Source organism: Haliotis cracherodii, unplaced genomic scaffold (assembly GCF_022045235.1).
Source record: "Haliotis cracherodii isolate W230 unplaced genomic scaffold, xgHalCrac1.p SCAF_14, whole genome shotgun sequence".
NCBI classification, from domain to species: domain Eukaryota; kingdom Metazoa; phylum Mollusca; class Gastropoda; order Lepetellida; family Haliotidae; genus Haliotis; species Haliotis cracherodii.
This window is the reverse complement of record NW_027266269.1, coordinates 1,728,872-1,743,778: the sequence shown is the minus strand read 5'-3', so window position 1 is coordinate 1,743,778 and position 14,907 is coordinate 1,728,872. Positions and strand designations below refer to the sequence as shown.

The following is a 14,907-nucleotide window of genomic DNA, read 5'->3' as shown; positions in this document are numbered from 1 at the left end:
ATTTCATCTCAATTCACCTTCCGAAACAGGGTCGGGAAGCACAAACACTGGAATGCACTGATTGATATTTACCTTCCGAGACGTGGAAAGGATAAATATAGCCTCATAGGTTATGTTATTTGTTTACAATAATGTTATGTTATTCACAGACACCCGACACTCAATGTAATACCCATATTTCACATGTGGTTCTTGGGTATCAGTATTATCGATCGTCATGTCCAACACAAGACATGTTTGTGTACTGCATTTCACTTCCGTCTTAAAGGTGTGTTGTACATTCAGTTTGGTGCACATTAGCCTTTCACTTGTATCTTGGTTTTATTTGTCTATGACTCCGTGGTATAAAACCAATGACATAAACCACAGACAGAAACCTGACACCCAACCTTACTATAAATATTTCACATAAGGAATTTATACCTGTCACAGATCGAAGTTCAGGTCACGCTGCCCTTCGTCGTCGCTGCAGTTGTGTAATGCGTCCCACGTCCACGTTCAGTGTGTATTGCTCAGTCGGGCGGCGCAGTTCAGTCTCGAACGTGCATTTGGACCTGGGAATTATATTTGGACATATATTATATGACATTATGTTATCACTAGGAACAGATGTTGTTGTCTTGCAGACAAACATATGTCCTCTAGACAAAGAGAAATACACAACTCCCATGCCGGACTTCTTACTACTACTTAGTTGATGCTTGAGTACATGAGTGAGTGATTGAGTTTGGTTTTACGCCGCTTTTAGGCTAGCCGACCTCTCCTTGAGTACATGGATTAAGAAGGTGTTTATAAAGAGATCTTAAAGCAACTGTTGTTTTATTGGTTCGCAAGGATGAATTAAAGTTGATCAGCAATATTCTTTTTGTCTGGATTCCTATCATAACATTAATGTCACGTGACAGTTAATACAATACAAATATTCTGAAGTGATCACATTTAAACTGGAAAAATGCATTATTTGATATGAATGCTTGAAAATAACCCATGCTTGTCTAAAAGCCGAATAAAATGCGGGACATTTACATAAAGTCGTCATACCCCTTGTTATACTGTGTCACGAGTGGCCCTGTCGTCTAAGGTACATTTACATAAAGTCGTCATACCCCTTGTTATACTGTGTCACGAGTGGCCCTGTCGTCTAAGGTACATTTACATAAAGTCGTCATACCCCTTATTATACTGTGTCACGAGTGGCCCTGTCGTCTAAGGTACATTTACATAAAGTCCCCATACCCCTTATTATACTGTGTCACGAGTGGCCCTGTCGTCTAAGGTACATTTACATAAAGTCCCCATACCCCTTATTATACTGTGTCACGAGTGGCCCTGTCGTCAAAGGCGCCACAATTCGCTGTGCGGGGTTGCCTCCCTTGGGAACACCAGAAACCTATTATTGTGGATACCAAATCCCGATGTGCAACGTGGATGTTTCTAGGTTTCCCAGCACCAAACGTGTGCTCGTTGGCTTTATCGCAGTGATCTAACTGGAATGTCCTTCAAAGCTGCGTTAAACCCACCAACCTTATTCATCACATCGCATCTGCACAGAGTCATTCGTGACCGTTGATCTTACTCCATATTTCCCACGCATGAGTTCAGTTCTGTTATACAGTAAGCGACGTGTCCCAAATCCAACAACTAGCATTCGCTGGTGTCAATTTCTTTGCCATGTTTCTAAATCCAGACAACAGGGATATGTATGCTTTAGCATATAGCAAAAACAACAAGCAGAAGTGAACAAAAGCACATATCGGAGATATTGGTCCTTACAACATATCTCCCTGAAATATATTATCAACACTGACTGACTGACTGACTGAGTATGGTTTTACATCGCTTTTAGCAATATTCCAGCAATATCACCGTGGGGAACACCAGAAATGGGCTTCACACATTGTACCCATGTCGGGAATCGACCCCGGGTCTTCGGCGCAACGAGCGAACGCTTTAACCACCAGGCTTACCCCACCGTCCCTATATTATCAACAAATACACATATATACATATATAATTAATAACGGGATCGGGTGGTCGCATCTGTCCCTGGTGCTCCCCCAGTTCCACGAAACATATGAAGATCCGGGCTAGAACAGGTCTTCAGAAAGCCATGCTTGCCGTAAAACGCGACTATGCTTGTTGTAACAGGTGACTAACGGGATCGGGTGATCAGGCTCGTTGATTGGGTACATGTCATCGATCCCAATTGCGTGGATCGATGCTCACTGTCTGGTCCAGACTAGATTACCCACAGACCGCAGTCATATAGCTGGAATACTTCTGAGTGTAGACGACAAAGTAGACGCAATACATGGATAACAAATTATTTCTTTACTGTAAAGGCGATATGGTTAACATTATAAAACAACTTTCTTCCCTCGCGTTTGTAAATGATAAAGCGGTTCTCGTCTTTTCAAGTTGTGTCGCTCAGGCCTTTAACCATTTAGACATCTATCCCAAATGAAACGCCCGGTGTAAACACGTCGCCTGTACTAAATAATTACTAACTAAACAAAACGACACTGTTAAGAGACCGCCTCCGTGGTCTAGTGGAAGAGCGGAAGGTCCGGGGTACGATCCCCAGCCGCGTCATACCAAAAGTCGTTAAAAGATGGTACTTGTAGTTACCCTGTCTGGCGATCGACATTAAGGGGCTAAAAAAAGGACTGGTCGGCTCGGAGTCAGTATACTGTGTCTGAGTGGGATATTTATGTTAAACTGCGGCATGGTATCTCAGTGAGCTAGCACTATAAATTGGCATCAGCCCGGACTAATACAAACCGCCACACAAACACACACACGTACATGCACGTCGCTATAGAAGTGCAATAATCTTGGACGCGACGTTAAACCCCATTTCACCTCACCTCACCTCACTGTTAAGAAAAGAGGGAAATCATCGTCCCAATACGTCTGAATATATTCAGACTAAAAGTACATCTGAACGGATAATTCGAACCACCAGCATATGTTGCGAAAAAGTTTTCAAGGAAACCTAAAGCTGAGGCAGTTATTCTTGGACCGACAGTGAGGCGACTGTGACGTGCAAGCCAGAGTTGACATACTGTGGGGCACACAGCAACATGGCCCACGGCCCCACTGCACAGAGCTGAGAGGTGAATGAATGTGCGGGACACCACTGCACAGAGCTGAGAGGTGAATGAATGTGCGGGACACCACTGCACAGAGCTGAGAGGTGAATGAATGGCCGTGACACCACAGCACAGAGCTGAGAGGTGAATGAATGGCCGTGACACCACAGCACAGAGCTGAGAGGTGAATGAATGGCCGTGACACCACTGCACAGAGCTGAGAGGTGAATGAATGGCATTGAGCACCGACAGGTTAGTCTTGTCACGCACACGGGTTACACTGACGTGATGGGCAGGTTGAAATAGGTTGTACTTAAAATAGCAGAGTGTCTGACCGTGGCATGTAGCCGTGGAAGAAGCACTACATTCGTTGTTGTATCGGTAAGTAAACTACACATCGTATCATACATGGCACGAACATGTACAGTTGCCTGCTTGAACATATAGATGCAGTGTCAATGTGAGAGCATTCAACTTGATATTCCCAGCGAGAGTGGAGGCTTTGTACAGGACGGCAACTCGTTGTTGGTGTGTTGTGGATTACAGCGTTGTTACACCTGCAGGGGAACGATATTGAGGTCGAGGTGCCCTTTGACTAACTATGTGTTACTGTCCCTATTGCTCACAGTCATACTGGCACAATGAGAGACACCTCACTCGTCTGAAGATTATGCTTGTCGTAAGAGGCGACTAATTGGATCGGGTGATCAGGCTCGCTGACTTTGATGATGTATGTTATCGTGTTCCGAATGCCTTAGACCGATGCTCACGATGTCCATCACCGAGTTGTCTGGTCCAGGCTCGATTATTTGCATACCACAATCATATGTTGCTGAGTCAAGTTTTAAAGAACTAAAGTATAAAGACAGCTTTGATAAAGTGATCGTTTTATTGTTCAGAAGATCGTTAAACAGGCTGGGGAGGGCCGACTTATCGACGCTCAACCAAGAGAGGAAAGGTCGTGTCGACATGGAGGAGTGGTCGGGTAGCCTAGTGGTAAAAGCGTTTGCACGTCACGCCGAAAACCCTGGTTCGATTCCCGACATGGGTACAATGTGTGAAGCCCATTTCTGGTGTCCCCCGCCGTGATAGTGCTGGAATATTGCTAAAAAGTTGCGTAAACCCACACTCACTCACACTCGCGTGTCAACATGGATGCACCATGCGTTATCAATGACTAGGCAATTCAAGGTTCACGTAATTGCTTGTGATAAGGAAATACGGCTGCGTTTGACTGGTGTTGTGATAAATGAGCCATAATGTGCCCAGCGACTTGGCAATGTAAGGATGTCCTTTGTGCAGGATAATTTGTAAACATTATTAAAAATATCAAGAAATACATGCGCTGTAATGATATTAAGGCTACTAAAAGTTGGACTCACACAGCGTCAGTATATCTAAACAGGAGCGTCTACACATGCTAGCAGCACTGATACTAACTAGCAGTTCTAATATTCAACTGACCTCATTGAAATACACAGAGGTGTGTGTGTGTGTGTGTGTATGTGTGTGTGTGTGTGTGTGTGTGCGTATGAATGATACCATATTCGACGTAATAAGCGCCCCGCTCTAATAAGCGCCCACGGCGATATTTTATAATATATTGGCTAGCAAACAATCCCAATTAGCACCCCTTCCGATTGATCAATGTACACAGGACTTTTTTATTCGTGTATAATACGTATGTTATATGCATTCATAATGATGCGAAATTAAATTCTGGAAAAAGTATATCTGTCGTATATAAACATTTCAGGCTGTCAGCATAAACCACGAATTTTTACGATCTTTTTCACCAAAATAATATTCTATCAAGAGCCCGCCCTTTCCAACTTTGAGAGCGCACTGGGCGCTCATTGTGTCAAATACGGTATGTTATTGAAAATGTGAGTTTATATCGCAAATGTTATATGGGGAGGGGCTGGGGAAAGAAAAAGAGTAGAGAGTAGTATTCCAATGATATTGCCGAAGAAGTGAGATGCATGACCTTCAACACATTACTACATTTATCTATTTTTCATAATTTCTGCATTTGACTTGATGACCACCTGGTAAACCCATTTCTGTCATCCGTGTCAAATGACATGGAGCAAACATTTGGTAAACGTTTAAGCGCAATATGTGTTTCAAACAAAAACGTATAAAACAGCATAAATGGTCACAAGTAAATGCAGCTTGATATATACTGGTGTTTGTTTCACAAAACCATATATTTCCTTTGCAGAGGCTCCAACTCCTCGTCCAGCAGAGCCATGCAGCTACTCTACCCCATTCTGATGATAGTCAGTGAGTATTGACAGAAAAGGGGGTGGTTCGGCTGTCACAACTTTGAACATATCTCCCAACTCAAAATATTCTTTTCACACGGTAGAGTACGTTACTTGAAATTCTTGGCGGTCGGGTAGCCTAGTGGTTAAAGCGTTCGCTCGTCACGCCGAAGAACCGGGTTCGATTCCTGACATGGTTACAATGTGTGAAGCCCATTTCTGGTGTCCCCCGCTGTGATATTGCTAGAATATTGGTAAAAGCGGCGTAAAACCTCACTCACTCACTCACTCACTCACTCACTCACTCGAAATTCTATTGTTCTGTGTCATTATCCTGTACCAAAACATTGATCAGTTGAGAAGAAATAGTACATAAAATACGATGTCATCATTCTGTCCAGTTTCCTTCCTTTCGTTATCCTCATTTTAATGCTTGCGATTTTTCAATCTTTCAGTTTTGGAAACACATGGCAACGATAATTGTGAATGGGGGAAGTATGGCGAAAACTGCAGCAAAAATTGCCCTTCGAATTGTATCCCTGACCCAAAAAGAAACCTGACACACTGCCACAAGGAGACAGGGAAGTGCTCGGAGGGGTGTGTGCCGGGGTGGTTTGAGGATCTCTGTGATCAAGCTTGTACCAGGAACTGCTTGAGAAACACCTGTAATCGTCAAAATGGCATCTGCACGTTTGGTTGTGATGGGGACTACACAGGAGACTTCTGCAACATTATTCCAGGTTTGAAAAGAAGTTGATTCAAATGTGTGATAGTTGGTGCTCATCTGCAGTAACAACAGTCTGCTGTGGGGTGTAGTTCTCACATATAAAACGGTTTTATGATATTGTCTTGCTACCAAATCAGGCAATTTTATACTCAACAAAAACAGTTAAGGACCACTAATATTTTCTGTCACAAAAACAGGTTTATTTATGTAATGATAGCCCAAACAGATATACATAGTTTGGCCCCCCAACAAGTTATGTAACTCCACGTGGTGCACGCGCATGATGTGAGAGGGCATGCCCAGCATGTATATATATATATATATATATAACGGTTTTATATAGTTTTGCTACCAAATCAGGCAATTCATGCTAAAACAAAATCAGTTAGGGACCACTGATATTTTCTGACACAAAAAAACAGTGTTAGTCAAATGGCGATATCCATAGTTTGGGCCCTTCAGATGAATGGCAACGAATCTCTCAAGCTGCTTTCAGGAACCTCTTTCAAATCTTCACTTGGCGGTGTCAGGCCGTGATAAGAGTTTGTGGAGCCACAAAATCAGTTAGGGACCACTGATATTTTCTGACACAAAAAAACAGTGTTAGTCAAATGGCGATATCCATAGTTTGGGCCCTTCAGATGAATGGCAACGAATCTCTCAAGCTGCTTTCAGGAACCTCTTTCAAATCTTCACTTGGCGGTGTCAGGCCGTGATAAGAGCTTATACATTGATAGTCTGTTTATGATATGATTCTGACTGACTGTGGATGTTTCATCAAATGGAGACTGACTTCTGTTTTATGCTGCCAAGGGTGGTAACTCAGCGTGATTCAACTTGCTCTGAATCAATAAAACACTTTGTTATTCATTGTTTGGTCTTTCTGAAGGTATGGTAGTTATATTTCGGTTTTAAGGGTGTTTCTTAACTTTTTAGTGTATATGCAAACCTACTGATTGGTTAGCTGTTAAACCCATGAGGATTTGAAAAAAAAGAAGATCTTCAGCATCCTGTGTTGTTCAAAACAACAAACCGCTTGCAAACTTGGTTGATGCATGTAATCGTAACCCAAGTGCGTGGATCAACGTAAAAACACTGGTGTGTCTGGTCCAGACTCGATTATTTACAGAACACCGTCATCCACCTGGAATATTGCTGATTGTGGCTAAAGTTTGGATTATATCTCAAGAATAAACAAAAGATATACAAATGGAGTGTGGGTTTTAGCCTTACTCGTGTACGGGTTTTCTGGTACATTTGCCACTGGTGGGGCAGGATACGCCCACCTTTTTGCGGACACCTGGCTTCATCACTATTTGATAGTGATTCATTAACACATGCTCATGATATAGTCAGAATCGTACAACTGACTCTGCTTGTAGCAGATATTTCTACTGAATATGGAAAGGGTCTTGTCGTTTCCATTTCAATCAGGCAAATATAACATGGCGGTACACTCATAAATGTTATGCAATGTTTTACTGTATTTTATCTGTGTCTGCAGTTGGATATAAATATGATGTGCTATAAGATACAATTATATTCATGAATTGATTTTCTAAAACAATCAACCTCGAACATGAGGGTATCAAACTTGACTAGTCATCTTTACAGTCGTAATGTTTGGAAGATCTCGGTACATGACTAACGGCATTGTCTGTATTTATGTCTGTACAGGGACGACGGCGTCACCACCAAGGGAATCCAGCACATGTAAGTAAAAATTCAACCTGAGACTCATATATGTTAAGAAAATGTGCAAATCATAATTGCTTTATATTACGTGAAGGTATTTTCTCACAGACACATCGCCGACACAACCGAGTGAATCCAACACAGAGAAAACACCGGACCTGGCTGCGATACTTGCCCCTGTGTTCCTCATCCTGGTGGTTGTCCTCGCTGTGGTGGTGTTGATACTGTAAGTGTGTACCTAACCCTCGCTGTGGTGGTGTTGATACTGTAAGTGTGTACCTAACCCTCTCTGTGGTGGTGATCATACTGTAAGTGTGTACCTAACCCTCTCTGTGGTGGTGTTGATACTGTAAGTGTGTACCTAACCCTCGCTGTGGTGGTGACCATACTGTAAGTGTGTACCTAACCCTCGCTGTGGTGGTGTTGATACTGTAAGTGTGTACCTAACCCTCGCTGTGGTGGTGATCATACTGTAAGTGTGTACCTAACCCTCGCTGTGGTGGTGATCATACTGTAAGTGTGTACCTAACCCTCGCTGTGGTGGTGATCATACTGTAAGTGTGTACCTAACCCTCGCTGTGGTGGTGATCATACTGTAAGTGTGTACCTAACCCTCGCTGTGGTGGTGATCATAATGTAAGTGTGTACCTAACCCAAGGAGATGGAGTCCAGATTATTGCTGTATGTATGTTATAAAAAAATAAAACATTATTGTGAACTGACTGGTGATGTCTGAATCAGTACAGCATGGCCTGGTGGTGGAGCGTCCTTCCAGACAGCAGAAGGAACGGGCTTTGATCCCCGGTCGCGTCATACCAAAACACGTTATGGTACTTGTTATACCCTGCCAGGCGCTTGACATTGTTGGCTCGGAGTATGTCTGGGTTTGGTATTCATGTTAAACTGCGGCATGTTGTCTTCGTAGTCTAGCACTATAAAATCGGCATACACACGTGCATGCACGTCGCTATATAAGTGCAGTAATCTTGAACGTGATGTTAAACTCCATTTCACCTCACCTCAGCAAACTCAATACCTTTTTGTTTGCATTGCAAGTTATAAAGTGTTAGGTTAGTTTTAAGGAGGTTAGGAGGACTGATATATTGGGCTGCAACATGACAGCGTTTACATACTACAGTTCATATATTTCTCAATAACCGACCATATTTTCAGATTTCTTTACAAACGAAAGCGGAAAAGGGGAGAAACCATAGGGATTATCGATGCAGTGACAGGGATACTTCCATGTTGGAGAACAACTGGTACAGATGGTACAACTGCCAGGTAATACAGAAATATAACCTGAGGCAGGACGTCCTCTTCATCACCATCACTTACGTCTATGTGCAGTAGATTATATATCAAAATACAACGAAGTACACATATGAAATGGCAATCCCCTGATTTCTAAAACTATCAAGTCGGACATGCTGATTCATACATTTGTCATAATCTCGATTTTGTTTATTTCAGGTACAGAGCTGGTGAAGATGGTGAGTATACATCTCGTAACTCATTAATTCTACTTAAGGTGACACTGAATTATCATTGGGTTTGTATAAACGAGATATTTTTGGACAAACATTAAAAGTAATTGTGATAGATGAAACTAAATCATAATTATGTTTGTTGGGCTGATTTATCTTCATCTCAGACAGGGAATATACATATTCAGCATTTCCAGATAAATTGTCTGCTACCACAAGCATTGTTTGAAAGAAACAGCAGATTGTAAATCCTGAGAAACAGAAACTGTTTCCTAGTTATGGGCTTACGACACGGTAGACTTGGAAAGAGACATCGTCGTGTGTCTTATATATGTATTGGTATGTGATCTACGCAGCTAAGTTACATCAATAACATTAGCAATACAAGCTCGGTATATATTCCCCTTGAACATTTAGCGTGTTTGTATTGGTTCCATTACTTGTTGTACCTTAGATATCGAACTGGATATTACACAACCCAGAGGGGGTTAAACATGCTTCATCTAACCATCACATCTGATATGTTTCAGAACCTTTCATGGCAGAGGAAGGTGAAGCCAGTAAGTATGGGATACATATAATGGTGTATGTATTGATGATTGGATGTTGTCACGTGAGTTAATACGAAGTGAATGTCAATTGTTTAATTTGTCCGTTTTCCGTGTAAACGTTACATTATCTCATGGTAAATATAATGTTGGTTAAAGGTCTAGTGTATTAATAATTAATATGTTCACTGGTGATGCAATTACCCTTACCTTTTGAGTGGAATGAACACATGTTCATAATATATGACTGTAAGCCGAATACCCTGAACAACAATAACAACGAAATGTTAACAAATTAATATCATCTTCGCATATAAGTCTTTGCAACAAATGCATTTCAGTTGTGGAAGCATATTCATATACTTTTACTTTCTGACCAGCTTTGGAGAGAGCTGCTGATTCACCCTGCAGTTTTGTGCTCTTGCCGTCTGGTAAGAACTGAATACCTTTATCAACATTAGTAATGATAAGTATTGATCTGGTACGTCCTTCAGGCGTGAGTACATGCACGCGTACGTACATCAAACGTAACCTGGGGTCCTCTGTTTTGATAAAAATGAAAATACTATTTGATGCAGAGATTACACTCTTATACTATAACTAAACAATTTATCTTTATCAAACTCAGAAATTAGTGTCAAACGAGTTGAACTGGTGATGCTGAATTTCACATTTCGTTTCGATTTGTTTACTTATATTTATGAACGTTTACAGGTTCACTAGAACAGAAGATAAAGGATGCCCAAGGGGTGTTTGTTGAAACTGAGAGCTTTAAGGAGGCGAGAGTAAAGTTGGAGACCTTTTGCCATGTGACGATAAGCGGTGTTCAAGGAGAAGGTAAAACATCCATAGCCCTGATGCTGGGAGCTGAATACAGGAAGCAGGGGTATGAGCTGGTTCTAGTTGAAGATGCTTATAAAGTACAGTTGTCTGATTACCTGGATAAAGGCAAAGACGTGTGTGTCATATTTGATGACATATTTAGGACAGTCAGATCATATATGGATCTGTCCGGACTTAAGCACTTTTTGTACGACCTCCATTTGCACCTGGAACAGTGCGAGTCCAGATCAGAAAGAAGATACCAGCGTCTGCAGCAAGAAACAAGAGAGGAACAGAGAAAGCTGAATCAACCAAACATCTGTGTTATATTGACTGCAGAAACAAACACTCTCGAGCGTGCAATGTCAAATCTAGCAGGTCAACGTATTTTCAAAAGTTCATCAGATGTCAAACTAACTTGTACACAGGGGGAGAAGAAAGCATTGTGGCAAAAGTATAAACATCGCTATGGGTGTAAAGTGGATGTGAAGAATGTTTTTCCTCATACGAAAACGACTGTTGGTTTTCCTCTAGAATGCAAACTTTTCTCCAGTTGCTGTGTCTTTCAAATGCACCATGAGAGTTTTTTCGAGAAACCTATGTTTTATATCACAAATCAACTTCGAACGATTATTAGCTCATTGGATGACAAGTCAGCTGCGCTCATCCTGATCTTACTGTGTGAAGGTCAGATAAACATCAGTCAACTGGAGACTGAAGGTGTCAGTCCTGACAGTCAACTTCAATCTAAAGGTGCCCGCCAAGACCTAGAGGCTGACCTCAAGGGAGTTGCAACTCTTGTGAAGACATCAACCAGACAGGGTGTAGCTAAGGCTCTCCAGTGTTTCTGTCGAACATTTTTGACAGAAGAAAACATAACAGCATTTTCCCATTCAATCATGTATGATGTCTGTGCTTTGGTCTTATTCAATTTTGAACCAGAGTTTATTCTTAAACATTGCAGTATAAAGTTCCTCCTTGAGCATGTACAGGATCAGCAGGCCGACGGTATTTCTGTCAATGAACACCAGCTCGTGATTCCTTTCTCAGAGGCCTACAAAGGAATAATTGCTGACAGAATGGCAGATGCTATTGCCAGCGGTGCTTTCAGTATGTACATCTGGCATCCCACATGGAAACGAAGAGAAATATCTGACAAATTAAATCATATGTTCACAGATCCAACTTCCTTGTCTGATGATATCAAGCAGAACATTCTCGAGTATGCCTGTTTCACTGGGAACAAGAATATCCTAAAGATACTTCTTCCTCACTGTGAAATCAATAGGCCTGGGTTGAACGGCTGGACACCGGTGATGTATGCAGTTGTCTCTGGACAGATAGAATGTTTTGACATCCTTGTGGAAAGCAAATCTGACATCACTTTATGTGACAGCAACAACTATAATTTAGTGCATTTGGCCTGCCAACATGGGCATAAGTCCACCGTAAAACATGTAAAAAAAGCGCTCAAGAAACATCTTTCTCCTGATTTGTATCTCAATCAGTATATTAATGGACGAGGAGTAAATGGCTGGACACCAGTTATGTGTGCAGTGGCATTTGGGAAGGAGGATATCTTAGATTATCTTACCAAAAAAGGGAAAACATTTGAAAGGAAAAAACAAAACAAAGTTGATTTCAAATTATCAGATATCCACAAAAACACTGTGCTTCATCTTGCATGTTGGTATGGAAACAAGTCCATTGTAGAGAGTCTGCTCCCCCACACAGATATCAATGCACGTGACAACAATGGACAGACACCGGTTATGTGTGCGCTATTGTCTGGGAGGAAGGACATTTTCGACCTTCTCGTTTCAAAAAAGGCTGACCTCACATTGACTGATGATGACAACTACAATCTTCTTCATCTGGCTTGTCGCGTTGATGATCTATCTCTGTTACCATCAATAGTGCCAAAGTTTGACATTAATAGTCGGGGAAAACACGGATGGACACCACTGATGAGAGCAGCCGTAGATGGAAATGTGGATGTATTTCAGCTTTTCCTTCACACAGTGGACCTAGAGCTGGATACAACGAAGGCTGACCTGAAGCTGAAAGATGACAACAGCAACAATCTCCTCCATCTTGCATGTCATGGAGGAAATGTCTCCATTGTGAAACTTTTACTGCCAAGGTTTGATATCAACGGTCGGGGAAACAACAGTTGGACGTCGGTGATGTTTGCAGCTGACAATGGAGGAGAACATGTCGTCAAGTTGCTTGTGTCACAGGGAGCTGATATAAGATTGAGGGATGAAAAAAATAATTCTGTATTACATTTAGCATGTTTTGGTGGAAATATTTCCATTGTGAAATATCTATTGGCATGCTCGTGCACTGATATCAACTGTCTGGGAAGCCAAGGGAGAACAGCAATAATGATCACAGCCTTGGTTGCAAAACCCGCCCTGTTCGAACTACTTTTGTCAAAGAAGGCCGATATCACACTGACTGATGATGATAATAATACTGTATTACATCATGCCTGTCAGGGTGGGAACTATTCCATTGTGAACATTCTGATATCAAAGATTAACATCAATACTTCTGGAAAACACGGCTGGACACCAGTCATGGTTGCAGCATGGGCAGGAAGGAAGGATATGTTCGAGTTGCTTGTGAAGCAGAATGCTGACCTCACTTTGACTGATGACTACAATGACAATGTTCTACATTTAGCATGTCAGGGTGGGAGCACAGCTATTGTCAAATGTCTTGTGAAACTCGGTGACGTTAATCGTCGGGGAAAGAACAACTCGCCAGAATCAATGCATGCAGCGAGATCAGTGTTCAGTGCAAATAAAGATCCTCGAGAGGGTAATGCACCGAAGGAAGATATACAATCATCGACTTCCCCGGAGAATGATAATGCTATCTGTGTAGTCGGTCAAAGTGGAAAGGAAGTCAGCGTGAAACAAGAGAGTGGCTACTTTGACATCAACGTCAGAGGCAGGGATGACCAGACTCCACTAATGAGGGCAGTTTGTAGAGGCGATATGGACGTGTATGTTTTCCTGTTGTCCTGTGGAGCTGACCAAACTCTGGTGGACAAGGATGGACACACTCTTCTACATCTTGCTGCTCAGCATGGTCAGCTTCATATGGTGAAATACATCATAGACTCTTTTGACATCAACACAAAAGACAAGGCTGGCTTGACACCTGTCATGACGTCAGTAGCATCTGGCAATGTTGCTGTGTTCGAATATCTTAGGAGAAGAGGCGCTGACTTGTCTTTAGTTAACAATGCAGGGAATGATGTGTTGAAGCTCGCTCGTGAAGTAGGATGCAGACACATCATGGAACAACTAGAACCAGCCAAGAAGGTCAAACGATTCTCTGGACTGAAGGATACGAAGGTTGGCAAACTGTTTATTCAAGCTAAGAAGAATATGCATTTACATTCAGAAATAAGCTCAGAAGTCACTGGTGAGAGTCCAAGTTCACCCAATGAAAACAGCAATGATCTTGATTTGAAACAAACAGACTAATCTGCAGAAACATTGCTACATCTGGCTTTTCGTGTAGGCAACATGTGAATCGCCCATCCATCCGGTGATTATAGCAGCTGTTTGTGGACGTGATGATGTCTTCTGACTTCTGGTGTCTCACAAGGCACATCTCACTCTGGTCTCAGTCATAGGGGCATAATTGATCTCTCTGACGCGGTGAGGCAACAATAAAGAACTTGTCAATCACTTTGAGAAATAACACGAGAAAAGAAGGACGTTCTATGAAATGAAAATCATGAACTTCAATCTGCATTGTGTATACATTCATGGTGAACTCAGATATTCATATCTCGACATACATGCTTGTAATGTTTCCAGTGTGTATGCAACATGATTTGTGTTGTTAATGGTGTTAGAAAATATGGAAATTAAACCTTAGTACTGTGCATAACCTGTCTGATATTCTATGTTTTAAGATACATGTCAATGTTACATAAATACTAACGGAAAAAAGGTTACTGCGCTTCATATAAAGTTCAGCAATAATGAATTTGTTCGGAAATTGAATAATGCATCTTTCAAAACATTTTATTAAGACAAAGTGTGCATGCATGTTAATGCACGACATGCAGTTTAGATGTTTGTATATCTGTTAGGAGCATGATATTTGAATACATGTTTTGTTGTAAGGGAACAATACACACCGATTGTTCAGTGTAAATAATACTCTTTTGATATGTGTTTGGAGAAGTTCACTACAGCAGGGCAACACTCATTAATTGTCACAGGTCACAAAGACAACCATATT

General features: G+C 41.7%; 1 protein-coding gene across 1 annotated transcript; it reads left to right on the top strand.

Moving 5' to 3' along the window:
- Positions 1 to 3,435: 3,435 nt before the first annotated feature.
- LOC139461310 (uncharacterized) lies at positions 3,436 to 14,306 on the top strand (the record flags this gene model as incomplete). The annotated part of the gene is made up of 10 exons (XM_071242933.1): positions 3,436 to 3,473; positions 5,317 to 5,378; positions 5,815 to 6,099; positions 7,764 to 7,799; positions 7,890 to 8,007; positions 8,955 to 9,065; positions 9,255 to 9,274; positions 9,799 to 9,828; positions 10,197 to 10,247; positions 10,531 to 14,306. Coding segments are annotated over 10 exons (4,359 nt in total), but the record flags the coding sequence as incomplete, so codon positions are not given.
- Positions 14,307 to 14,907: the final 601 nt, after the last annotated feature.